The 27,430-nt window shown below is 36.0% G+C and overlaps 1 protein-coding gene across 1 annotated transcript in view; it reads left to right on the forward strand.

Moving 5' to 3' along the window:
• LOC123535473 (ATP-dependent RNA helicase TDRD9-like) overlaps positions 1-27,430 on the forward strand; it is a 115,011-nt gene that overhangs the window by 32,981 nt on the left and 54,600 nt on the right. The window contains exons 13-30 of the mRNA XM_053549733.1: positions 127-258; positions 1,259-1,479; positions 2,124-2,187; positions 2,780-2,884; positions 4,889-5,008; positions 5,984-6,091; positions 6,661-6,764; positions 10,968-11,045; positions 11,548-11,667; positions 12,510-12,618; positions 15,152-15,259; positions 17,211-17,351; positions 17,955-18,044; positions 18,527-18,649; positions 19,289-19,423; positions 21,933-22,091; positions 23,399-23,469; positions 25,063-25,269. Of these exons, the coding sequence (XP_053405708.1) occupies positions 127-258; positions 1,259-1,479; positions 2,124-2,187; positions 2,780-2,884; positions 4,889-5,008; positions 5,984-6,091; positions 6,661-6,764; positions 10,968-11,045; positions 11,548-11,667; positions 12,510-12,618; positions 15,152-15,259; positions 17,211-17,351; positions 17,955-18,044; positions 18,527-18,649; positions 19,289-19,423; positions 21,933-22,091; positions 23,399-23,469; positions 25,063-25,269 (2,195 nt within the window). The remainder of the gene's footprint in view (positions 1-126; positions 259-1,258; positions 1,480-2,123; positions 2,188-2,779; positions 2,885-4,888; positions 5,009-5,983; positions 6,092-6,660; positions 6,765-10,967; positions 11,046-11,547; positions 11,668-12,509; positions 12,619-15,151; positions 15,260-17,210; positions 17,352-17,954; positions 18,045-18,526; positions 18,650-19,288; positions 19,424-21,932; positions 22,092-23,398; positions 23,470-25,062; positions 25,270-27,430) is intronic.

Consider the following 27,430-nt stretch of genomic DNA (forward strand, 5'->3'; position numbering starts at 1 on the left):
TTGTTGAACTTGCAGATATATATCTGATTTTACATTATCCATTTTGGGCAATACCAAGAAATTTTATACCAACAGAATTGAATGATTAAATTCTGACAAAATAAAGATAATGTGAATTGTTTTCAGAGATGTCCACTAGACAAGCTGATATTACAAGTAAAAGTTCTAGATCTTGGAGAACCAAAGGCTATCCTTGCACTGGCATTGTCGCCACCAAATCTGGATGATATAGAAAGGAATATACTCGTGCTTAAAGAGGTATAGTCCTCATACTTCTTCATCTTCATAAGATAAACAACATTAACTTGCTTATTTTCTGATATTGGATACAATATCTTTACTTTGTATTGAATACATGTATACCAAACCGGTATAGATGGCAAATGGCTGATGATAAATTTACATGTTTTAAGCCTTAGCGGCAGTCAGGTTTGTGTTTGGTCGTTAATTTCCTAAACGGTTAAAGATTATCAGTTGTTTTCCCACAGACTTCCATTGTATCATTATGGTCTTCCATAAATTGAAATGTGTATATTTACTCACATTTTCTTCAAGAACTGTCTTAGTTTGGCTAAAATAACGAACGAAAAACTTATGCATTGTGATTCTTGGATTTATTATTGAGTGAATGACATGACCCCCTGTTTACATGGTTGGCATTGCAGGAAAGCACCGTTTCATGAAACTTCTTTTAATACACATCAGTTGTAGCAAGTATTGTCATAATGTATGAGAAAACACTGTTCAAAATGTACAAGAAAATACTGTTCAAAATGTTCAAGAAAATACTGAAAATGCAGAAAAACGGTTCAGTTTACAAGAAAAAAATATCACTTCTTGGGTTTGTTTGCATTACTGACCAGTCAGAATGGACTTAACATTACCTTATTCCCAGGTTTATTATTGCCTTATGTCCAGTAAGTTCCCTGTATGTTTTGGAGTTGGTGGTCTTTGACCAAACAGCATAGTCATATGTTACCAGATAGTTTGATATAAGGGAAATATTTGAAAAATGTTAAGAGCTTGAATTGTAGGACTGCAGTGTTGACAGCTATGCTTGTTTATATGTTTTTAATCACCCTCATACAAAACTACCTGATCCCTTAGGTTGATTCTTCTTCTTGTACATATTTGAAGAAATAACAAAAATGAACAAGGTATTCGAGGCATAGAAGCTCAAAAGCACTTGTCATTCAAGAGTAATTTTCACAGAATAACAAAAATCATAACATACTATTTCATGTTCTTTCATACCTAGGTTGGTGCTCTGTCAACTCAAGGGTACGGCAACAGGCATGATGGAGAACTGACATTTGTTGGTCGAGTTCTTGCAGAACTTCCGTTGGACACTAAGATCGGCAAGTTGCTCATGCTCGGCCATGTGTTCGGACTGCTGGATGAGTGCCTGATTATAGGGGCAGCCATGTCCCTGAAGAGTGTGTTTGCTCAACCATTCAAGCTTAGACTTGAGGCCTACAGGTAATGTTCTGATCTAACTGTGAAATTTGTTTCGTTTTCATTTAGTATGAGGTTGAATTTGTTTTGCTTGCATAATTGAAGTTGCTTGTGTGATATTAAAGAGAAAACATAATAAGTGAAAACCACTCTAAAAGTGAAAACCACTCCAAAATAGAAAAACACTCCCCAAAAGTCAAAACAACTCCAAAAGTGAAAACCACTCCAAGTTGAAAAACACCCCAAAAGTGAAAAGCAAACCAACCTGAACGATTGTCTTAGTGCAAAACACTTTCCTTCTATTGAAAATAACTTCTTAACTAGAAAGTCCTTAAAACTGAAGTTCATGTTTGGTTCAGAGGTTATTTTGGTTAGAGAGGTACCATGATAGAAAGGAAAATCACGAGATCATAATACTTGATTGAAATTGATAAGCGAAGTATACGTTTGAGATCAGCCCTATAGGATCATGATATAAGAATTCTTGCTCATTAGTGTACGTCATACAACTTGATGCTGCAGTTATATCATGAAATGTTCGTCCATTGTCTGTGTATTTCAGTTTGCCTGGATATCAGGCAAAAGTCTTCTTGTTACAGTTTTATTGCCTTTTGTAAGTGATATGATTATTGACTTCTGGTAAATAAATGTAGTTACAATTTTTACAGACACAAGTTAGAGTGGGCTAATGGCTCTCAGAGCGACTCGATTGCTATACTCAATGCATACAAGGTAAGGCTATTTGTATACTGACCAGAGTGGACTGCAAATCATAGTTTTTCATTGACTGAGAATAAAGTATTCATAAATCACTGTTGAAAACATAAATTGTGCATATGCCAGCCATGTTTTGTATTTAGCCAAGTTCGTTCATGTAAGGCGTATCCTTGTCTGAGTGTTCATTCGTGCCTTGCCTTTGTAGCATCCCACCATGCACAGTTCTGCTAGTGAGGAATCAAGGTACAGCTTGAAGTAATAAATGGACAGGTATCTTGGGCTGCCATATGACCTGAAGTATGTCAGTGTAACTTAAAACCTAACAAAATAATAACATAATTAATTAGTTGAACTTGCCTTAGCAGTCACCTGTATGCAGCAGTCACTTGCCCAAAGCAGTCAGTTGGCTTACTTCACATACTGACTTTTTGTTCTAGTATAAACTTGTCTTAAACAGCTACCTGTCTTATGAGCCAGATTGTTTTGCTTCCTTGACTTTCTGCTTAATACAGGTTTGACTATGTATTTGTAGTACTGTTTCTTGTCCGTCTTTGCTGCAGTAAGAGGTTTTTATGTATAAGATATTCTCAGGAAACATATTTTTCAGACATGGGAAAGGAAGAGGGAGCAGGGAGAGTTTAAGAGAGCTGGAGGTGGAGGTGAAGTGGGATGGGGTAAACAGTACTATCTACAGATTCGTAGACTGAAAGAGGTATGGTATTGTGGTACTCACATTTGAAGTATATGAAATTTTACCTCAGTGTTATAACCTGTCTGAATTAATTAGTATAACGATTACACTGTATTGCATTTTAAGAACATAAATTAGAAGTGACCGTTAAGATATACATATAGTGTACATTTTACTATAGAATTTCATGACCCAATTTCTCTCAAAAATGTTATTTGATCTAGCTTGTTTCAGAACAAAAATATTCCAGACTGCAATGCAACCACTGTATTAATCATTACCCGGCTAAATGTCTGTAATGAACTTGTCCATCTTTCAGTTTGGACAATACCATTAACTGTTAAAAGTAGGGCTGTCATCGATAGAAACGATATCGATGTATCAACGATATTTTTTGGTCGATCGATTATCGATTCCCATTTTCAAAAATCGATATTTTACAGAGAGAAAAAACAACTGTCTAGATAAACACTCAGACCCTATAAAACAACTTTTTCTGCCTGCAAAAATGTACCGAAAGTAACGAAGTTGTCAAAAAAAGGTCATGTCTAAACTTGTACCGTAGCAGTCTTTTCCCACTAGCCGGAACTACCTATATGGGTAGAAGTAAAAAGGGCTCAACTTCAGAATCTATTTGCAAAAAGTTACGCTGTCCTGTCTTGAAAGGTCGCTTCGTTGTTTGTGCATGTAAAAACATAGAGTATATATACTGTTTCTATGTCAATCTCGGCTTTTTACTTGATCGCGTATAGCTGATCACTCAGTAAAAGGTACAGAATTTAGCTAGTGCCCGTAACAATAACAATCAAAGATGGCCGAAGAGGAAGCCGTCGCCGGCTTAAATAGTGGAAAAACAGTCAAAAGACGGAAGGAAAAGCTTTGTTTGGGTTCGTAGAAACACAGGGTGTTGCTTAAACATGCCTTTCAGTACAACAAACAAACAGTCAAACACTACAAATTTGAGGCCCATTGAAAACTTGGGCAGAAGTTAAAAAAGAAAACAAAAAAAACAACAACAAACAAAAAAAAAAAAAAAACACGCGGTGCCAGTACCGAATCCGAATGTAAACTTGTGCAAGGTAAAATTTAAGACAGGGTATGAAACAGGCTAAAAATAAATAAAAACATAAAAACATTGTAAATAAATTAATTCATTTTTTTAATAAATAAACAGATATCTGTGGAAGAGAAATGCAGAATTTTAGCTGTTTGAAACCCAACTCCAGTGCCTGGTATTATAGTTTACTAGGTTGTAAAGTAGGATAAATGCAAAAGAGGAGTGAAGGCACAATGAAGATCTATAAAAGATTTCATTAATTTTCAATTATTTTATTTATTTCATAGATACAAATACAACACAATTAAACAGTAATATAAAAAGTAGGCAAAAAAAGACATAACATTAACAAGAAGGTATATAGCATGCCCATAAACAAAGAGATTGTTAATCTAACTTAATAATCGATATATCGATGTATCGTCGATATTTGTCTTCCGATATATCGGTATCGTCGATATGCAAAAGACCCAATCAATGACAGCCCTAGTTAAAAGGGGTGCAGGCCAAAAAAGATACAGACTGAATGGCGAACAGTGCAGGTCATGATCAGACTGCACGGATGTGCAGGCTGATCATGATCTGCACTGGTCGCAAAGGCAGAATAAGTCGTGTCCAGCATGATAAGGGTTAAGAACATAAATAAGAAGTGACTTTTAAGATATAGTGTACATTTTACTATAGATCTTCATGACCCAATTTCTCTCAAAAATGTTATTCGATAGAGCTTGTTTAGAAAACTATTTCAGAACAAAAATATTTCAGACTGCAATGCAACCACTGTATTAAAGTATCGTTAAACATTATATAACTCTGAAATTGCAAACTGACATGTAAAATTATCGTCTTCTTGGTGAAAAACTTTTACAAAACATGAAAATGATTAAGAAATGTACATAGGATTTAAAATCTGTATTTTGTATAATTATTATCTTGTGCATTTATTACATGTACTTGGCAATATGTAGATCCAGGTGCTGATCAAAGACATTGAGAAGAGGTTGATGAAGTTCAACATTATCAAACCTCAGCATGCTCCTCGATATGTCAACAAACTCACAGATGACCAGGAAAAACTCCTGCTCAAGGTAAACTAACTGTTGGTGAAATTTTGTGAGGTTTCAGTGTTCGACAAATCCACTTGTCTGCTTATAAATACAAGTAAAAATCAGCTCCGGGCGAGTGGAACTTGCTGTAGTACTCATCCTGCATGACTAGTGCGATTTTTCATCAAGAGTATATTAAATTTGATTATAACTAAGCTGTGCAGTAGTGAGATAGCTAGAAGATATAAACAGAAGTTGATATGCTGTTCGAAACTCTAAAAGTCTGTCCCGCTTTATTCCGGTACAGCATTATGGTCGCATTAGCAAGATGCTTGATAGTCCAGAACAAGATTCGGGTATGTACCGTTTTAAATAAACTTCAGAATAGACACTGTCTGTAAAAATGGATTTCTTTTACTAGGTGAATTGCAGGATGAGTACAAATTGTAGTTCAATGAGTGAAATATCCAGGCAGCTCAACCTACAGGATTAGTTGCTAAGAATTTGTTGAACCCAGTGTTTGTTGATGATCATTAAACTTTTAACCATAAGTGTAACTGAGCTATGGTGATATAGTAAAGTATGAACTTAAGAACACTTTATTTGATAGGTTACTGATATTCTGTAAAAGCACATATTTTCGCTGGGTCAAAATTTCACGAATTTGAAATTTTGAGTATGTTTGCAAGGTATGATATTACTATTGTAGCTGTGGCTGAATGGTCAGGATGATTGCCTGTGATCTGTACATGACCCTATTGTTTTAGCAGTTAATAGGTCAAAGGTAAAGGTCACAGTGACTTAGACTGAAAATGGTTACCGCTGGATAATTAAAGAATGCTTCAGGTGTCAATTGTCATAGTATTGTCATTAGATGACTGCTGTTTTCACAGCATGACAAAATTACGTACCCACTTGCCTCCAACAATCCATCATAGGGGCATTTGTGTTTACAAACAGCTCTTGGTTTATGTACAGACGTTTCTTGTCTGCAAAGTGCAGTGATTTGTTTTACAGGTAGTCTTATGCGGAGCTTTCTACCCGAACTACTTTGTGAAAGGTGAGATAGATGAGATGGAATCTCTCAAGTCACTGTCGGGTAGAGATCCTCTAAACACTGTTATGGTATGTGTATATGATATTATTAGTTACATGGTATGTCAGTGATAGGATACAGGATAAATGCCATCAAGGAATTCAGTATCGGGCTAGAGCATAGAGCGAAGCTTGAAACCTGATTCTGTGAAATCATTAGTATTCGTTGAGGACTTCATTGTTGGTTAATTTACAGAATTAAATCTCAACGAAGTGGTAAAATTCCCATTTATAGTAGTAGGTTGAAAAGTTGAAAACTGCAAATTTATATCCCCATGAAATGGATGGCTGTTTTTGCCAAAACCACAAAATTTCATGCCTAAAAAATTAATGATTGCATAGTATAATTTTTCATGATAGCATAATTATGTTATTTATCAGTTCACTAACCAGTCATGTTTTATTTTACATGGAGGAAATGAATTTTGGAAGGAGAAAGGAAATTTGCAAGGTTCTTTCCTTCAGGCCAGCTTCATACATTTTGTAACCCTGTTGTGGAAAGATTTATAAACTATTTTAGGCAACATGTGTGTTTGTTTCTTCGATTTTCACAAATTTTGTTCAGATATAATTGATTAAAGTTATAATGTATTACATAGGTGAAAGGTTTGCCAGCCAATCAGGGAACACTGTACAAGCAAGTAGTGGAGGACATGTTCCGTAAATGTGGAGCCAATCCTAAAGCTTACTTTGAGGAAACAAGGTATACTTATACTAATACTTTGTAAAAAGAACATTTGAAGGTTTAGTTTTAAAGCTGTTGTATACCTGTTAATAATGAAACAGATATATTTATTACATGTATATGTTTTTAGCTCACCTGTCACATAGTGACAAGGTGAGCTTTTTTGATCGCACAGCGTCCGTCGTCCGTCCGTCCGTGCGTAAACTTTTGCTTGTGACATCTCTAGAGGTCACAGTTTTCATGGGATCTTTATGAAAATGGGTCAGAATGTTCATCTTGGTAAATTCTAGGTCAAGTTCGAAACTGGGTCACATGCGGTCAAAAACTAGGTCAGTAGGTCTAAAAATAGAAAAACCTTGTGACCTCTCTAGAGGCCATATTTTTCATGAGATCTTCATGAAAATTGGTCAGAATGTTCACTTTGATGATATCTAGGTCAAGTTCGAAACTGGGTCACGTGGGGTTAAAAACTAGGTCAGTAGTTCTAAAAATAGAAAAACCTTGTGACCTCTCTAGAGGCTATATTTCTCAATGGATCTTCATGAAAATTGGTCAGAATGTTTACCTTGATGATATCTAGGTCAAGTTCGAAACTGAGTCACATGCAGTCAAAAACTAGGTCAGTAGGTCTAGAAATAGAAAACCTTGTGACCTCTCTAGAGGCCAAATTTTTCATGAGATCTTCATGAATATTGGTCAGAATGTTTGCCTTGATGATATCTAGGTCAAGTTCGAAACTGGGTCACGTGCGGTCAAAAACTAGGTCAGTAGGTCTAAAAATAGAAAAACCTTGTGACCTCTCTAGAGGCCATATTTCTCAATGGATCTTCATGAAAATTGGTCAGACTCTTTACCTTGATGATATCTAGGTCAAGTTTAAAACTGGGTCACGTGCCGTCAAAAACTAGGTCAGTAGGTCTAAAAATAGAAAAACCTTGTGACCTCTCTAGAGGCCATATTTTTCATGAGATCTTCATGAATATTGGTCAGAATGTTTGCCTTGATGATATCTAGGTCAAGTTCGAAAGTGGGTCATGTGGGGTCAAAAACTAGGTCAGTAGGTCTAAAAATAGAAAAACCTTGTGACCTCTCTAGAGGCCATATTTCTCAATGGATCTTCATGAAAATTGGTGAGAATGTTCATCTTGATGATATCTAGGTCAGGTTCGTAACTGGGTCATGTGCGGTCAAAAACTAGGTCAGTAGGTCGAAAAATAGAAAAGCCTTGTGACCTCTCTAGAGGCCATATTTTTCACGAGATCTTCATGAAAATTGGTGAGAATGTTCACCTTGATGATATCTAGGTCATGTTTAAAAGTGGGTCACGTGCCTTCAAAAACTAGGTCATTAGGTCAAATAATAGAAAAACCTTGTGACCTCTCTAGAGGCCATATTTTTCAATGGATCTTCATGAAAATTGGTCAGAATTTTTAGCTCACCTGTCACAAAGTGACAAGGTGAGCTTTTGTGATCGCGCGGCGTCCGTCGTCCGTCGTCCGTCCGTCCGTGCGTGCGTGCGTCCGTCCGTCCGTCCGTCCGTAAACTTTTGCTTGTGACCACTCTAGAGGTCACATTTTTCATGGGATCTTTATGAAAGTTGGTCAGAATGTTCACCTTGATGATATCTAGGTCAAGTTCGAAACTGGGTCACGTGCCGTCAAAAACTAGGTCAGTAGGTCTAAAAATAGAAAAACCTTGTGACTTCTCTAGAGGCCATATATTTCACAAGATCTTCATGAAAATTGGTCAGAATGTTCACCTTGATGATATCTAGGTCAAGTTCGAAACTGGGTCACGTGGGGTCAAAAACTAGGTCAGTAGGTCTAAAAATAGAAAAACCTTGTGACCTCTCTAGAGGCCATATTTTTCATGAGATCTTCATGAATATTGTTTAGAATGTTCACCTTGATGATATCTAGGTCAAGTTCGAAACTGGGTCAGGTGGGGTCAAAAACTAGGTCATTAGGTCTAAAAATAGAAAAACCTTGTGACCTCTCTAGAGGCCATATTTCTCAATGGATCTTAATGAAAATTGGTCAGAATGTTCACCTTGATGATATCTAGGTCAAGTTCGAAACTGGGTCACGTGGGGGTAAAAACTAGGTCAGTAGATCTAAAAATAGGAAAACCTTGTGACCTCTCTAGAGGCCATATTTTTCATGAGATCTTCATGAATGTTGGTCAGAATGTTCACCTTAATGATATCTAGGTCAAGTTCAATACTGGGTCATGTTGGATCAAAAACTAGGTCAGTAGGTCTAAAAATAGAAAAACCTTGTGACCTCTCTAGAGGCCATATTTCTCAATGGATCTTCATGAAAATTGGTCAGAATGTTCACCTTGATGATATCTAGGTCAAGTTCGAAACTGGGTCACATGCGGTCAAAAACTAGGTCAGTAGGTCTAAAAATAGAAAAACCTTGTGACCTCTCTAGAGGCCATATTTTTCAATGGATCTTCAGGAAAATTGGTCAGAATGTTTACCTTGATGATATCTAGATCAAGTTCGAAACTGGGTCACGTGGGGTTAAAAACTAGGTCAGTAGATCTAAAAATAGAAAAACCTTGTGACCTCTCTAGAGGCCATATTTTTCATGAGATCTTCATGAATATTGGTCAGAATGTTCACCTTGATGATATCTAGGTCAGGTTCGAAACTGGGTCACGTGGGGTCAAAAACTAGGTCAGTAGGTCTAAAAATAGAAAAACCTTGTGACCTCTCTAGAGGCCATATTTCTCAATGGATCTTCATGAAAACTGGTGAGAATATTCAGCTTGATGATATCTAGGTCAGGTTCGTAACTGGGTCATGTGCGGTCAAAAACTAGGTCAGTAGGTCGAAAAATAGAAAAACCTTGTGACCTCTCTAGAGGCCATATTTTTCATGAGATCTTCTTGAAAATTGGTGAGAATGTTCACCTTGATGATATCTAGGTCAAGTTTAAAAGTGGGTCACGTGCCTTCAAAAACTAGGTCATTAGGTCAAATAATAGAAAAAGCTTGTGACCTCTCTAGAGGCCATATTTTTCAATGGATCTTCATGAAAATTGGTCAGAATTTTTTATCTTGATGATATCTAGGTCACATGTGCTCAAAAACTAGGTCACTATGTCAAATAATAGAAATAACGACGTCATACTCAGTTCAACACTGGGTCATGTGGGGATAGGTGAGCGATTCAGGACCATCATGGTCCTCTTGTTTATCTTGATGATATCTAGGTCACATGTGCTCAAAAACTAGGTCACTATGTCAAATAATAGAAATAACGACGTCATACTCAGTTCAACACTGGGTCATGTGGGGATAGGTGAGCGATTCAGGACCATCATGGTCCTCTTGTTTTAAAAAATAGAATCTTGCTACCTAATCTGCATTAAACATGATCAGAATGAGGGTCTAAATGAAATCTAGGTAATTTTGAAAATTGGTCATTTTGTATAATAAAAACTAGGTCAGTAGGTCAGATAATGGGAATATCTTGTTAAGACCACAGAGGCCACATTTTCTGCTTGAATTATTATACATGAAAGCTGGTCTTAATGTTTGCCATTATGAAATCTAGGTCAGGTGAGAAACTAGATCATCTAGGGTAAAAATCTTGTAACTGACCTTTCATGAAACCTAGCCAGAATGTATGTCATTATGAAATCTAGGTCAATAAAGAAACAAGGTTGTCTACAGTAAAAACTGGGTCACTAAATCAAGTCTTAGAAAATACTTGATAAACACATTTTCTACCTGATTTTCATGAAATATGGTAAGAATGTTTGTCTATAAAATCTAGGTCAAGTTTGAAACTAGATTATCTGGGGTAAAAACTAGATCACTTGGTCAAATCATAAAAAAAAACATTGTTAAAACTCAAGAGGCCACATTTTCTATCTGGTCTACATGAAATCTAATGAAATTCGTGTCAGATTGGAAACTAGGTCATTTAGGGTCAAAAGTAGGTCAGGTGAGTGCTTCAGTGCCTTCTTAGCCTATTATTTAAGCTAAATGAACTGATGTATGCTAAAAATACCTTGGTAAATGTTTTTATGACTTTAAATGTTGTGTTCGGCAATGTATGACCTTTTTGTGTCGATGCGCTGTAAAACCCAACTCATTTATTTAAGTGCTGTGTGTGGGTGTGGGTGTGTGAAGTTTACAAACATAGTGTGATTGTAAATAGATATAAAAGTCAATTTGTTAATCAAGAACATAAAACGACTATTTCAGGGCTTACGTAGAATTCCCATGGAGGTCTAACAGAAGGTCCAAGGTACACGAAGCAGTCTATATGGCTCTAAAAATGAAGTAAGAAAATGTTCATGATGTTGATTTCTTCTGAAATGACGTTTTTTACAAATTGTTTGTCCTTTGCTTGGTGTTGCAGACACATGTTGATATTTTGTTTTTGTCAGCATTGATGCGGCAAGTTTGTCTGCTCATTATCTTCAGAATGCATTTACTTGTAATTCTTAAATTTTTTGTGCACATTGGCACTAGACTGAGGGTGAACACTGTATATTTAGGGTCCCTTAGCAATAGACCAAGGCCAAAGTGACCTTTGAATGGAGAAAATGGTTTAATAGATCTTTTTAAAACCTGTATTTGTGACAATACTTCCTAGACATATGATGAACCCTATGTAACTGGTTAAAGGTCAAGGTCATTGTGACCTTTGAATTTGATTCCATGAACTTTTGTACTGGTATGAATACTATTATATATTTTATATATTTATACAGTTGAAATGTAGCACAGTTTTGGTGAGAGGGAGACTAAAAACAACTGACTGGTTACCTGTTTATTTCAGACAGTTGAGAATGCCCTTGTTTATTGACCTGTACTCACCAGAAGAGGCGAGAGCGATGTTGCAGAGGTTACAGGATGCTCAGGACAGAGTGACCCAGTCTGGAGGTCTTAGGACTAACAGGTAATGTTGCACCTTCAAGATAAAACTCCTCTCACCGATTCTTCATGAAGCTGACAAAATCCATCCCACTGTTTTTTAAAGGTAAGACAATACATTTCCTGTTAATTTTAACATGTGGACAAAACCCATCCTGTTAGAAATTCAAGTTGAGAAAAAATTCCCATAAAAGCACAGTGGTAAGGGTTTTGTCTGGAAGAGGTTTGTTCTCAGCTTAGTATTTTTTCAGATTCATTGTCTAGAAAGTATGATTTTGTTTGTTCTACTCTAAAATTCTAATCTTCTTATACAATTTAGAGGTTTACTTTCTAAGAAAAGCCAGTTCGCATTGTTGGGCTATTTATTTTCAAGATCCTGTGCTAAGGAAACTTGTGATTTCTACTGTTTTGATATTAATTAATTTTCACAAGATTTCCAGTACAAAATATACATCTATTCATTGTTTATTTGCTTTTTGTAGATCTGCTCTTTTAGAAAATTATAATCCTATCTGTTTTCTTTGTTTAAAGTTACTTCCTATGTTTAACCATGTTTTTATGGGCATCTGTGGGCAAGTGGTGAAGGTAGCTGACTGATGTAGGTTGAACACATCATAAAGGATGTGGAATTATTTCATTTATGGTACCCACACTTGCCTGAAGTAACGGAGGTAACAGTCACTTGCAAAGGTTCACGCATGTTTCCCTCTGTATCAAGGCTGACTGTAACTGATCCAGTTACAGAATGTATTTTATAATTTTAGCTGACTGCTACTGGTCAGTTTACAGTAGGTTCTTGGAAGTTTTTCTCTCTATATTTAGGCTGGCTGTACTGGTAAAATAACTGAAACTTTTCTCTATATTTAGGCTTACTGCCACTGGTCAGGTTACTGAGGAACCAGGCACTAACCGAGTTGCTGTACAAGTCAGTCCTCCCGACCCGGCCAAGGACGTTGTCAGTATCAGTATAACAGAGGTATAATCATTTCCATATAAGGTAGTGGAGCCATAGTAATAATTCGCCATTCCTGTTCTATTATGTTTACTCTGCGTGCAGTTTTGGTCTTGCAGAATTTCAGAAAAACCCGTAGGCTGCACTACATTTATAGCTCAAAGCGGAGTTATCACACAGTGAAATCATAAATATTATAAGGAAATACTTTTTGTTTATGTGGTGGAAAAGTTAATCCACGAAATCCAACACTGAACTGACGAATAAGTAAAATTGCAATTTTATGTTCAAAAGTTGAAACCCACAAATTTTTGTCTGCACAAAATAGCTGTTTTGGTCCAAACTACGAGATTTCGTGCCTGCAAAATTAAATGATTTCACAGTACATAGACACCTTGTCAGTGTTGGTCCTTTAACTTAAACAGATACTGATTTTTTTTGCTGTAAAATAAAAGAATTTGTTACAATATGAAACAGTTTGGTAGAGGTTAATGAACAAATAATAGATACTTAAAGGAAATAGATGAAAGTTTCCTGTTTAGCTTGGATAGTCATTGAAAGATTTCACCCAGAATGGATCCAGTCAAACCCAAGTCACATGTTCTATTTACCTGCCCAGTATCAGCTTGATACAGCTGAAAACAGCACTAATTTATGTAAAGCACTCAACACTGAACACTAGTTGGGATATTAGCAACAGGCTGGAATCATATCTGTCAGTAGCATTGTAGCCCAATCTGCCATTGACTCCAAAAGCACATATGCAATTGGTTATTGATGCTAAATGGTTGTGAGAATGCATGTTGTTTTTCTTCAAGGCTGAGAAGAAAAGTGAGGATTCTAATTGAATTCTTGACATGCAAACTTAATAGAGTTATATCAGTTGCATTTTTGGTCAACATGGTATCACAGTTTACTGATGATAATCTTCTGGTGAATTGTTTGAAGGTCAAGGTCCAGTTTTATTTGTAATCGTCTTCCTCTTCTGCTGGTTCAGTAAATTTTGTCTGCAGAGCCAGATTAAATGTTTGTTACATACAAAAAAATTAAATACACACTACTGAGAAAAATGACCACCAATTTTTTTATTAGTCCGGCGTGCGTCGTCCGTTGTCAGTCGTGCGTCATCCGTCAACATTTGCCTTGTGCACAGTCTAGAGGCCACATTTGTGACCCAATCTTTATGAAACTTGGTCAGAATGTTAGTCTTGATGATCTCTAGGTCAAGTTCGAAACTGGGTCATGTGGAGTCAAAAACTAGGTCAGTAGGTCAGATCAAAGGAAAAGCCTGTGAACACTCTAGAGACCATATTTTTGACCCAATCTTTATGAAACTTGGTCAGAATGTAAGTCTTGATGATCTCTAGGTCAAGTTTGAAACTGGGTCATGTGGGATCGAAAACTAGGTCAGTAGGTCAGATCAAAGTAAAAGCTTGTGAACACTCTAGAGACCGCATTTTTGACCTAATCTTTATGAAACTTGGTCAGAATGTTTGTCTTGATTATCTCTAGGTCAAATTAGAAACTGGGTCATCTGGGGTGAAAAACTAGGTCAGTAAATCAGATCAAAGGAATAGCTTGTGAACACTCTAGAGACCACATTTGTGCCCCAGTCTTTATGAAACTTGATCAGAATGTTAGTGTTGATGATCTCTAGGTCAAGGTTGAATCTGGGTCATGTTGGGTCAAAAACTAGGTAAGTAGGTCAGATCAATGGAAAAGCTTGTGAACACTCTAGAGACCACATTTGTGACCCAATCTTTATGAAACTTGGTCCGAATGTTAGTCTTGATGTTCTTTAGGTCAGGTTCGAAACTGGGTCATGTTGGATTAAAAACTAGGTCACCTGGTCAAATGATGGGAAAAGCTTGTGAACACTCTAGAAGCCACAGTTGTGACCCAATATTTATGAAACTTAGTCAGAAAGTTTAGCTTGATGATTTCTAGGTCAAGTTTGAATCTGGGTCATGTGGGGTCAAAAACTAGGTCACCTGGTCAAATCAAAGGAAAAACTTGTGAACACTTTAGAGGCCACGTTTGTGACTCAATCTTTATGAAACTGGGTCAGAATGTTTGTCTTAATCATTTCTAGGTCAGGTTTGAATCTGGGTCATGTGGGGTCAAAAACTAGGTCACTAGGCCAGATCAAAGAAAAATCTTTTCAACACTAGAGACCACAATTTAAGAATGAAACTCACGATAAATAGTCAGAATGTTTGTTTTGATAATCTATAGGTCAAGTTCTAATCTGGGTCATGTGGGGTCAAAAACTAGGTCACCGGTTAAATCAAAGGAAAAGCTTGTGAACACTCCAGAGGATACAGTTGTAACTAAATCTTTATGGAATTTAGAATGTTTGTCTTGATGATCTTATGTCAAGTTCAACTCTTGGCCATGTGGGGTCAAAAACTAGGTCAGTAGGCCAGATCAACTCTGATGAGCGATATATAGGGCCATCATGGCCCTCTTGTCTTTAATTAGTTTAGTCCCCCACAAATTAGCAGTTTTGGCAAAAAAGATAAAATTTTGTTAAAATTCATTGTTTGTATTGTATTAGGTTATTGAATGTGGCCATTTCTGGGCTCAGTATGGTGAGGAGGAGAATTGCAGAGCCCTGTATCAGGTGCAGGAGGCGCTGAACAAAGACCGAGGATACAGTTTGAAGGTAAGATGTTTACATTTACATTAATTTGGCATTTGAAACGTTGATTTCACACTTGTATGTGTATGGGTGTGTTTAATAAATCTCTACACATAGCAATAAGCATCTGTGAAAAATTGGATGATAAATTTAGCCTGTAAATCTACAAGTTTAGAACTTCAGATTTAGGTTTAGAGGTACATTTTGAAGGTATATCTGAATTGAGAGGGAAGTGTGATGTTCTGAGACCTATAGTAATAAAGAATGAAACCCTACACAATACACATGTCCATGCACAAATGAGCCGTGCCATGAGAAAACCAACATAGTGGCTTTGCTACCAGCATGGATCCAGACCAGCCTGCGCATCCGCGCAGTCTGGTCAGGATCCATGCTGTTCACTTTTGAAGCCTATTGGAATTGGAGAAACTGTTAGCGAACAGCATGGATCCTGACCAGACTCCGCGTATGCGCAGGCTGGTCTGGATCCATGCTGGTTGCAAACCCACTATGTTGGTTTTCCCATGGCACGGCACATATGAAATTGAAACCTTTTCTTCCCATTTTGAAATAAGATTTTGGGTGTATATCTGATCAGTAGGCCATATATATCGTTAATTTTTGATTACAGTATTTAATTGGTAATGTATATTAATATATGACAGCGTTCTGAGATATCTAACATTTATTACATTTTGTGGAGAGGATATTGTGTTTGATCAAGCTAAAAGATTCATCCCTGCAAAGATCAGTTGGCTGGGGTAGCTCACTAGGTAGAGCACAGGGCTGTATCTTGAATGGCCAGCAAGTTTGATTCTGGGTTAAGGTGAATTTTTATGCCCCCGAAGGGAGGCATATAGTTTTTGAACCGTCTGTCGGTCTGTCAGTCTGTCTGCAATTTTCGTGTCCGGTCCATATCTTTGTCATCGATGGATGGATTTTCAAATAACTTGGCATGAATGTGTACCACAGTAAGACGACGTGTCGCGCGCAAGACCCAGGTCCGTAGCTCAAAGGTCAAGGTCACACTTAGACATTATAGGATAGTGCATTGATGGACGTGTCCGGTCCATATCTTTGTCATCGATGGATGGATTTTCAAATAACTTGGCATGAATGTGTACCACAGTAAGACGACGTGTCACGCACAAGACCCAGGTCCGTAGCTCAAAGGTCAAGGTCACACTTAGACATTATAGGATAGTGCATTGATGGGCGTGTCCGGTCCATATCTTTGTCATCGATGGATGGATTTTCAAATAACTTGGCTTGAATGTGTACCACAGTAAGATGACGTGTTGCGCGCAAGACCCAGGTCCGTAGCTCAAAGGTCAAGGTCACACTTAGACGTTAAAGGTCATTTTTCATGATAGTGCATTGATGGGCGTGTCCGGTCCATATCTTTGTCATTCATGCATGGATTTTAAAATAACTATGCATGAATGTGTGACACAGTAAGACGACGTGTCGCGCGCAAGACCCAGCTCCGTAGGTCAAAGGTCCTAAACTCTAGCATCGGCCATGACTATTCATTCAAAGTGCCATCGGGGGCATGTGTCATCCTATGGAGACAGCTCTTGTTTTGGTGGAGATTTGACAAAAGGCAGTATATCTGAAGTCATTCATTCTGTACCTCTGATTCATGTGCGGAGGTTGTCAGTTATTTAAATAGAACAAGTCTCTACTGGCACAGAATCAAGGAACTCTGGTTATGACCCATTGTTGCAATCCATATCAGTGAAGAAAAAAGGTGTAATGACAGGCGGATTTGCAAATATCTGTAGGTTTCTGTGTTGTCAAGACTTACAGGTCTTTTAAAAATGCTCTTTTACAGTTATACAGCCTGTAAGATTTGCATCTCATTAGACAGTAGTGATATTTCAGTTATTGAGACTCGACCTTTGTAAATGAAATCATTACTCTTGTAAAATATAAATATTTTACATATTAATATAAATATTACCTCTGTTTTCAGCCATTGACTGGTGTGGTACGTGTTGGAGTGTTCTGTGTGGCCCCCTACATGGATGAGACTTTGGAATATTACAGGGCAAGAATACAGTCAGTGCAGAACAAGTTTGATGAAAGTATCAGAGCCTACAGAGAGTGTGTAGAGGTAATAAGTGTTGACATAGGTTACTGAGAGTGTGTAGAGGTAAGTGGTCCTATCAGGGCTTACAGTATGTAGAGGTAAGTGGTCTTATCAGGGTTACAGTGTGTAGAGGTAAGTAGTCTTATCAGAGCTTACACATGGTGAGTAGAGGTAAGTGGTCGTATCAGTGCGTACAGAGAGTTTAGAGGTAATTAGTCCTATCAGAGCTTACAGAGTGTGTAGAGGTATTTAGTTCTATCAGAGAGTTATTAGTCATATTGGAGCTGTCAAATCAAAGCTGACAAAGAGTGTGTAGAGGTAATTAGTCTTATTAGAGCTTATCAAATCAAAGCTGACAAAGAGTGTGTAGAGGTAATTAGTCTTATTGTAAGTTGTCTTATCACAACTGCTGGTGTAGTAATTATTCTTGTCAGGGCTTGCAGTGTTGCTGACTAGTGACAGCTCTTGTTTCCTCAGATATGCTCTGTTTCACTAAAATTTTTGAGTGTGCTGTCTCCTTTAACAGCTGTTGTAAGTATTCTTTGATTAGTAGCTGTATATTTGTTATGTTCTTTGAATATGTCTGTAGAAGTTCAGGTGTTCTTTTAATACAGGTGTATATTTCAGGTGTTCTTTGTTGACTATGGCAACACAGCAGAACTGAGGAGAGAAGAACTGAGGGAATTGCCCTCACATTTGCTCAGAACACCATTCCAGGTATGAATAATTCTAGAACTTTTCTTACCATGATAGTGTTCTGTTTTGCACATATTGTCTGATTAAGCTTAATTGATAAAAATTATTGTTTTTACATTGTAGTTTTTTGTGCCCGAAAAATTAGTGGGGTAGCTTAAAATGGCTAGCTATAACTCACTTGCCTCTTGACTCTGTGGGTTTGAGCCAAATTTGGGTCAGTATTCAGCTGGCTTTTTGAAGGTCAAGGGTTCTTCCTAGGGCCAGTTTGTTCCTAGAGTAATGCCCGGATTGAGTGGTCTTTCACAATTAAAAAAGCTGGAAAGTCGTTATATGAGTTAAATTTTGTGACAAAATGACTATTCCCGAGCAAACATTTAAAAATCCTACTTTAGAAGGTTACCATGTTTTTTCGTTTATATCTTTACATGTTTGCAACTGTCCTAAGACCGGTCTGTAATGGCAGGTTTTAATGTATCTGATTTTATCTTTTATTTTCAATTTAGGCTTTTGAATGTCGACTGATCAAGATTCGACCTTCACCCATCAAGTGTCCTGATGGAAAGTGGACATACGCAGCAACAAATGCATTCACAGAAATGGTGCTCAATCACAAACTGATTGCAAGGGTATATCCTGCTTTGAATTGAAACTTCATAGAAATCATTCCTAAGAAAAAAAATGCTAAATCCTCCTGATAAAGTTGCACAACTCATACTCTTTATGAATTCGGATTAACATGAGTGAAAAAATCCAACAAATTTGAAGGGGATATGCACACCTTTATTTAGGAGATAGAGTGAAAAAAATTCAGACTCGGTATAAGATAAATTGCCTCCAGAGTGTTCAGACCTACTTGTGTTGGAAAAAGACCATATGATTTCCTCAGTCCTTCTTTGGGGCCCAACTTCCAGGTGCACTGAAATCTGATTTTGACCTACTTGAATGTTTTGTCAAGAGCTATTTTCTTCTTGTCCATATAGCGGTTAATATTGTGAAATTCTACTTGTCTGTATTTGTTCTTGGACTGTTTTGTCAAGAGCTATTTTCTTCTTGTCCATATAGCGGTTAATATTGTGAAATTCTACTTGTCTGTATTTGTTCTTGGACAATAGATTTTCCTATCACTGTTTCCAGAGCACCTGGTATGACAAGAAACTAAAAAGTGTGCATATTGAAGCATTGATATTTTTGTTGTTTGTGTTATTCAATGTTTCATGTTACATGTACATAACATGTATAATGGCAGAGTTAATATTATTTTTCAGCCATTTTCAGTTATACATGGCGTATTACGTGTTGATCTTATCCACATCACGCAACAGTATGGTCAGTTCTATGTAGGGCCCAAACTTGTTGAGATGGGGTTTGCTGATGAGGCAGAAGAAAGCACTCTGTCAAAGGTTTCATGTATTGTCTTATTATGATAAAGATTTACATGAAATGTTTTTCATGTTGTCTTAGGGCCTCTGTTGCTGAGTGTTTAACCTTTAGCCTGCTGGCAGCAAGTAATTCTGCCTTTGCGACCAGTGCTAACCAAAATCAGCCTGCAGGCTGATCAAGGTCTGCACTGTTCGCTATTCAGTCAGTAAATTTTCAGTGAATACCCCTTTGAATAATAAATGTAATTGACCAAATTGAATGATGGACCAGTCCATTTTAAAAACTTAGCAGGCTAAGGGTTAATTTTGCTGACTGAATTGCTTGCCTCTCGCTGCTGTTGGTTGGAAACCTCACTTGAAGTGTAGAACTCTCCTGTGAGGAATCCATCCAGCTTGGTTATGGAGAAGTGTAGAACTCTCCTGCAAGGAATCCATCCAGCTGGGTTACGGAGAAGAGTAGAACTCTCCTGCGAGGAATCCATCCAACTGGGTTACGGAGAAGTGTAGAACTCTCCTGCGAAGAATCCATCCAGCTGGGTTACGGAGAAGAATAGAACTCTCCTGCGAGGAATCCATCCAACTGGGTTACGGAGAAGTGTAGAACTCTCCTGCGAGGAATCCACCCAGCTGGGTTATAGAGAATCATTGGTTCTACACTGGTGCCCACCTTTAAATGAAATAATGACTGGAAGGGCACCTTGTGTCTTGTTCCTCCATGGAATACTTGAAAGTTACCGTATGACCTTAAATTGTGTAACTTAAACGTCTTGTAATATATGAACAGTTTTTAGCTCAACAAATCAAAGAATAGTGAGAGCTGTTCTACTCACCCGAGAAATTGTGGCGGTGGCATTGCACCTTGGTTAAAGGTGGTTTATCCGATTTTTGGCCAAGTAAACTATTTCTTTTAAACTTTGTTTACTGATTTACTATGATTTGTGTTCATATAGTGCCTAGTACAAGTTTTTGTTTAAAGTACTTTTAAAATTTAATTTGCCTTTCTGTGTCGCCCAACCAGAATAGAGGTATTTGAGCATGTATATAAATTTCACAAACATACTTTGCCCAAGGATTGATGTTAATATAAGACTTATTGTATTATGCTTAAACAATTACGTATTTAACCAGTAAACATTAGAAATTAAATTTGAAAAATTAGTATTACCTTCCTTTGCCGATCTTCCTTGGGCCACCTAAATAGATTGTGGACTTTTTTGGTTTTTGTTGTGTTTTACATCGCACCAACACAATTATAGGTCACATGGTGACTTTCTAGCTTTGATGGTGGAGAAAGACTCCAGGTGCCCCCTCCTTGCATTATTTCATCACAAGAAGTGGATAAAACCCCTTCCCACTGTTTTTTATTGGGTTGCAACTCAGTCAAGCTTTACCTCAGTAACAATTACATACAGTTTGGATTGAAACTTCCATAGCGCATCATTTTCTTCAATCAAAGAGCTATAAAAATAAATAGATTGGCAACTTGAAAGGCATATAGAGCAAATCTCGCCAACCTCCCGTGACAAAAAAACGAGATCTCGTTTACCAGAAGTGGCGCTTTCTCCACGCGCCATTTTGTATGCGAAAGCAATTATTCATCGGTAAAATAATTATCACCGTATGACCACGCTTCTTTCGATGGCAAAAAAAAAACGTGTACTTCGTGTCTTAAGACCATTTCACATTAAACTAGTTTTGTTTTAGAAGCTAACATGTATTTTAAATGTAGTTTTAAAGGTACAAAATGTAACTCCATGCTCGCCGATGTTTGTTTTTAGTAAGATAACGCCGAATCACGCTCTGACACGAGCTCACGCGAGATTACAGCCAGTTGCCATTCTGTGTATTTTATACTTCTTTGCTTCAATCAAGAGAATTCTTTCTGGAAGTCAATTCAAATTATGGCCCTGCTTTGATTTAAGAAATGTTGTTGAAATTTAGCATACAAGCTGTTATCATTGCCATAAAAAAATTCAACTTTGGTAAAATAAATTGGTTACATTAAGTATTACTAGACTGTGATGAAAGTTACAGCCCTAATTTGACTTGTCGAATAGTTGAGCATGCTGTTCTATGGACAGCTCTTCTTAAGAAACTATGCCAATATTTTATACATATTTGCTTTTACATGGTCCCCTAATGATTATGAAGGAAAAAGCAATGAGAGGGTCTCAGAAGCTGGGTTAATCCCGTTGACTTCAAATAACCTGGCATTCAGTGCAGTAGATTCCAGCCACACAGGCGGTCCACTAAAATCTGCTTGATTGATGGTTAAACCCAGTTACTTGCTCTTGTTTAGAACAGTAGACAGACTGGAACCAGAGCTCTTCCTCCACCATCTGAAGCAAAAAAAAATCTCTTCAAAATATATTGGTGCACCATGAACACATAAACTGATTAAATTTTCATTTGTCAGCTACCTAAGTGAACCTGATCAACATGATGGACGTCAAACCCCTATTAAATTGAAGTTAGAAAAAATACAGAAATAAGAGCTGTAGACTTGTGTAATGTTCTATTTCTGTTTCAGCAAAATCATGAGCAGAGATCAGCAGAATACATGAAAGCAAGAAATCTTCTTGGACAAGGTGCTAGACAAGGGACAGTGTTAGGGGAACCTAGAGCTGATTGGTTAAATGTTTCGTTAGGGGCTGGTGGTGATCTTGGTGCTAGGCAGAAAGGATCTAGGGTAAATCAGTTGTTTTCTTCTTTATTTAGATTTGTTAAAAAATAGAAATTAGACCCTTTGAGCCACTGCTCTTACAACTAAAACTTGCTAACATTTGCGTAAAAATGCCTTGTATGGGTACTAAACACCATACAAAAGAACCAGGGAAACTTTCAGAGTTGAAGCTTTTTCTGATCTTTCACAGTTCTCAAAAAGAAAAAAAAAAAAATTAGTAACATTGTCCTGGAGGAGTCTACATGTTGGTTACCAGTGGCAACACGTGCACACACTAGAAATTATGCTTTAACATAAGGTTTACTGACTAATCTGAATGTTTATTAAGCAGTACCTTTAGATGAGATATTCAGATGAGCAGGTGCAGTGGTCCAGTGGTAACACTGACTTACTACAAAACCAGGGGTCGTGAGTTTGAGCCCCTGCTCCTCCAACTAAAGATTACTTACATTTGGATAACATTCTCATGTGTGGACACTTTACACCTGGCACATTAGAGAACTAGCGAAAACTTCTTGAATTGTAGCATCTTCTGTATCTTGCACTATCCTCCCACTAACATTACTAACAGTCTTCTGCTTAACAATGGGTACTGATTTTAGCTAATAATAGGGTAACATACAAACAAACAAACTGAGATTTTTAGAATGCTGTGGCGAATACTTATATCTGTGTCTGTTGATAAACTTTTACAGTGGAATATGATAGCTTACTGGTTCCCCCAAACTAAGGAGGAAAATTCCTTCAAAAATATTGACACTTCTGAAATATGAAAATGAAAGATTATATAAACTAAGTGGTATGGCTACCATGGTGGTTCACTACAGAAAGTATTAAGTTTTGGCATAAGTTTTCAAGGCTTTGGTCACCAGACTTTTTTTTTGTGGGGAAATAAATTCATTAATTTTACAATTGAAGATGAATTAAATATGAAATCTGTGTTTGATTTTGGTAGATTGTCACAACTAGGAATTCTTTTAAAATAAGTTACCCACAGACAAATAGACTATACTAGACTATTCCTAAAAGTTTTGGTAATATTTATGATTACAGGATGAAGATTTTTGGTTGAAATAATTTGGTGTTGAAGAGCCACTGTTGAATGTTAATCAATTTGCAATGTGTTACAGACCAAAACTAAGATAGCTATTTATGACCATTTGATACATACCAACAGTTAATACATACAATACTTGTTGCTTATTTATTTAAACATATGCAGTTCTTGCATAGTTTAGTTTAGTTTAGTTTAGCATAAAACTTAAACATAAAACAGTTCATAATGATAAGTAACTGTATTTTTGTAATTCTAGGTGAATTTAACAGGACCAACCAATCCCTATGAACTAAGCTTCTACAATATGACAAACGTTGGAAGACTCAGGTAACTGATTTCTAGGATTGTACAGACTTGTAAAAACTTCTGGAATTGTTCCGGTTTGAAGATAGTTGTTGCATTCATTCACTCGTATCATATTTGATATTTGTTTCTAATGAATGTTGGACAACCCCTCACCCCCCACCCCCTCCACCTTAATATGATAGATATACAGTTCAGTTTTAAACAGAATTTTTCCACAGTCAGATTAGGCAGTGTGAGTCGCGGGGTGGGGGAGGGGGCATTGAGAAGCGTATTTTATCCATATCCCATATGACTTATATAAGTATACAAAAATGTTAACAGATATTGTGTACAGATTTATTGTCATTTAAAATGCTGACATAAAAATTGAAAGCACAATGCTCAGTTAATGTAAGACGAACCATCCCAATCCCCCACCCCCCACCCTCCCCACTTAATTAGTTTTACCAAGCTTTGTTTTTGTTGATTTAAGACTATAACATTAAATGAAGATGAATAAAAATGGGAAAAATACAATTTTTTAAAGATGATAAGTATTGATTGTAAATGGAATGAAGTGAAAATTTGGATATACACCATTTATAGTGTTTGTAATAAAAATTGATGATTTACACAATCACCAACATAAATTGAAAAATAAACAACCTTTATGGTGACTGTTACCTGTTTTGAACTTAATTGTGTGAATATAGGTGCATATTTAAGAAAAAAATGGAGGAGACAATTTCATCACCTTGGTTAAATTGTGGAAGTTGGTGAAGAGATTTTACCTCTTGTGCATATTTCTTGCAACACATTTCGGTGGAGGACGGACGTTTTGGCCACAGACGTTTTGGCCCGGACGTTTCGGCCTAGGATCTTTCGGCCTAGGACGTTTTGGCCAAGAAAATTGTTGAGATAGGATGTTTTGGCCAAAAACATTTTTTTTTTTTTCAAAATATGCAAATTTTGATTTGGATAATAATATTTTATCATCTGTTATAGTATAATTGATCATTTATTAAAGAAAAATTGTGATTGTGATATATAAGAAATAATAATTAAAGAAAACAGTATAAGGAACCTGACCATTATAAAAACATTGAATTGAAATAATTATTTAGCACATTTTTCATAATAACAAGAGTAATTGCAATTAAGCCACTTGAAAGTCAGTTTGTTTTTAATTTGTTCAATTATAATGTAACATTTTTAGAATAATCTCCAGGCAATATTTTGCATTCTATGGAACCAAAATTTATTTTTGGCCAAAACGTCCTACCCCCAAAAAATGCCTGGCCAAAACGTCTTAGGCCGAAAGGTCCTAGGCCAAAACGTCCAGGCCAAAACGTCCTACATTCCATTTCTGTTTAAAAACTGGCAATGTTAACAGATTGCCAAATTTGAGAAATGATTGACCTGTAATTAATTAAAATGCATACACGAATCAAAATAAATTACAAATGCCATGATCAGATTAAGGCAGAAATAGCCGTCTTTTACAAGGAATTTAAAACAGACTTTTATGCAGCTAGATAGATATGAACAAAACAAAACAAAAAGACCAAAGAAAAATATTTTAAGAAAATGATTCAATAAATTTATATGCAATAAATTGTATTTTCTCTCATAAAGGGCAACAAAGATCGAGCCAGACAGTGTGAACTCTGTTACAATTGATGATGAACCACATGACCCCCACCAGAGAATGATGATTTCGGGCTTTGTTGGATTGAACCCTAATGGTTCCTCAGTGGTAGCCCGTGACACAACAGTGATGCCACCCATACCAGGACTCCCAGCACTCATCTTGTTGATGTTCACACCTGTAGCAGAATTTAGGTAGGAGTGTTTTAAGATATCAAGGGAAAGAGTCAGGATGGCAGAGTTTTTGAAATTTTGTCTGACTGCCTGAAATGACTGGTAAATATATCATGGCAAAAGTTAATATTCTTCCCCCACTGAAGGCGGACATAATCCCACTTTGATTTTGTTGAATAAGAACTTTAAATAGAATGACATAAAGATGAACAGAAATATAAAAAAAATATTGGAAGATGATAATTTTCAATTCTAAACCAGAATGAAGCGAGAATTTATATATGATATAAAAAAATAAAAGTGAAGATTTTGTTTGCCTTGGTCAAAATAATCACGGGATTTTGTCCTGGGGAACTTGTCCCTATCCTGGCCAATGTAAATGAAGGAATTAAGTTTTCAGTCCAGCAAACATTGCCAGTCTTTGTTCCAAAATACTGAGATGGCGACAACTTGGAAAACAGCAACAAATAGTAATGAAATTCAATGCCGAGTTAAAAATTGTCAAAATAAAATGCTATGGTTATTAGAATTTGATGCAGTCCTAATGTCTGTTTAATTCTGACATTATACAAAGTGTCCTTCATTTACACCTTTGCTTTATTCTTACATTACATTGATTTTGTTAAATAAAAAGTTCTCCATATTCCAAAATCACACTAGTATTTTGATGAATTGACTAACAAGCAAATTTTTATTAACAATTATTATGTGTTATCATGAAACACAATTTATATTTATTTCTTGCAGAGTACATTGGGAATTTTGTTTTTCATTTGTTACTTATATAAAAGGGACCTGTTAAAAATGTCTTTGAAAGTTTCATATAGAACTTACAAAAAATTAGCCCTGAAAATAAAATTTTAAGGTAATGGAGCCATAAGATCTAATTAGTTGCAATTGTTCTTGTACACAGTACTTCAGTTTATTACTCAAGTATGCTTTAAAGAATGATACATGTGTGGATTAAAGTCAGCCCCCCATGGTGATCAAAAGTTTTCATTTGTTTGAAGGTGTTGATGCCTGGCATCCTAGCAGAATACACGGAGTGTCATAAAAGTCTTGATGGATCCTAACCTAATTTGCATATTGGCCCCTTACCTAATTTGCATAATCTCTCTTGTTCGAAGTTGATTGGCTGGAACTGTGAGAATAATGGATTTCTTTAATGTGGGTGGGATTTTATTTATGAAATTATATATTATCTTTGAAGTGAATGAATCATTATTGTTTTGAAAGTTGTTCAACACAGCCGATAAATAATTTTGCTGAAAGCACAGAAGAAAATATCAAGTCTGTATTTGGTAAGTGTTATTTATTTTGTTAAATCTATTCACACTTGTAGACTTATGGGTTTATTTTCTGTGTTAAGGTAGAATGGTACTTAATACTAATAGACTGTTTTATTAAAAACATGTATTTTATATATCTTCATGATTGGAGATTCTTACTTTTGTATCTTTATTTTTGAGTACTCTTACTTCTGTATCTTATATCTTTATTTTATATCTTAATTATTGAATGTCCTTTTATCCATATCTTTATTTCTGTATTCTTATTATTGAATGCTCTTACATCTTTATCTTAGTAGCTTTGTTTTATATCTTTATTATTGAATGTTCTTATTTCTATATCTTTATTATTGAATGTTCTTATTTCTATATCTTTATTTTATTGAATGTTCTTCTTTCTATATCTTTATTTTATTGAATGTTCTTCTTTCTGTATCTTTATTTTACATCTTTATTATTGAATGTTCTTATTTCTATAGCTTCGTTTTATGTCTTTGTTATTGAATGTTCTTATTTCTATATCTTTATTTTATTGAATGTTCTTATTTCTATATCTTTATTTTATAGAATGTTCTTATTTCTATATCTTTATTATTGAATGTTCTTATTTCTATATCTTTATTATTGAATGTTCTTATTTCTATATCTTTATTTTATTGAATGTCCTTCTTTCTATATCTTATTTTATTGAATGTTCTTCTTTCTATATCTTTATTTTACATCTTTATTATTGAATGTTCTTATTTCTATAGCTTCGTTTTATGTCTTTGTTATTGAATGTTCTTATTTCTATATCTTTATTTTATTGAATGTTCTTATTTCTATATCTTTATTTTATTGAATGTTCTTCTTTCTATATCTTTATTTTACATCTTTATTATTGAATGTTCTTA

This window comes from Mercenaria mercenaria, chromosome 1 (assembly GCF_021730395.1).
Source record: "Mercenaria mercenaria strain notata chromosome 1, MADL_Memer_1, whole genome shotgun sequence".
Lineage (NCBI taxonomy): Eukaryota > Metazoa > Mollusca > Bivalvia > Venerida > Veneridae > Mercenaria > Mercenaria mercenaria.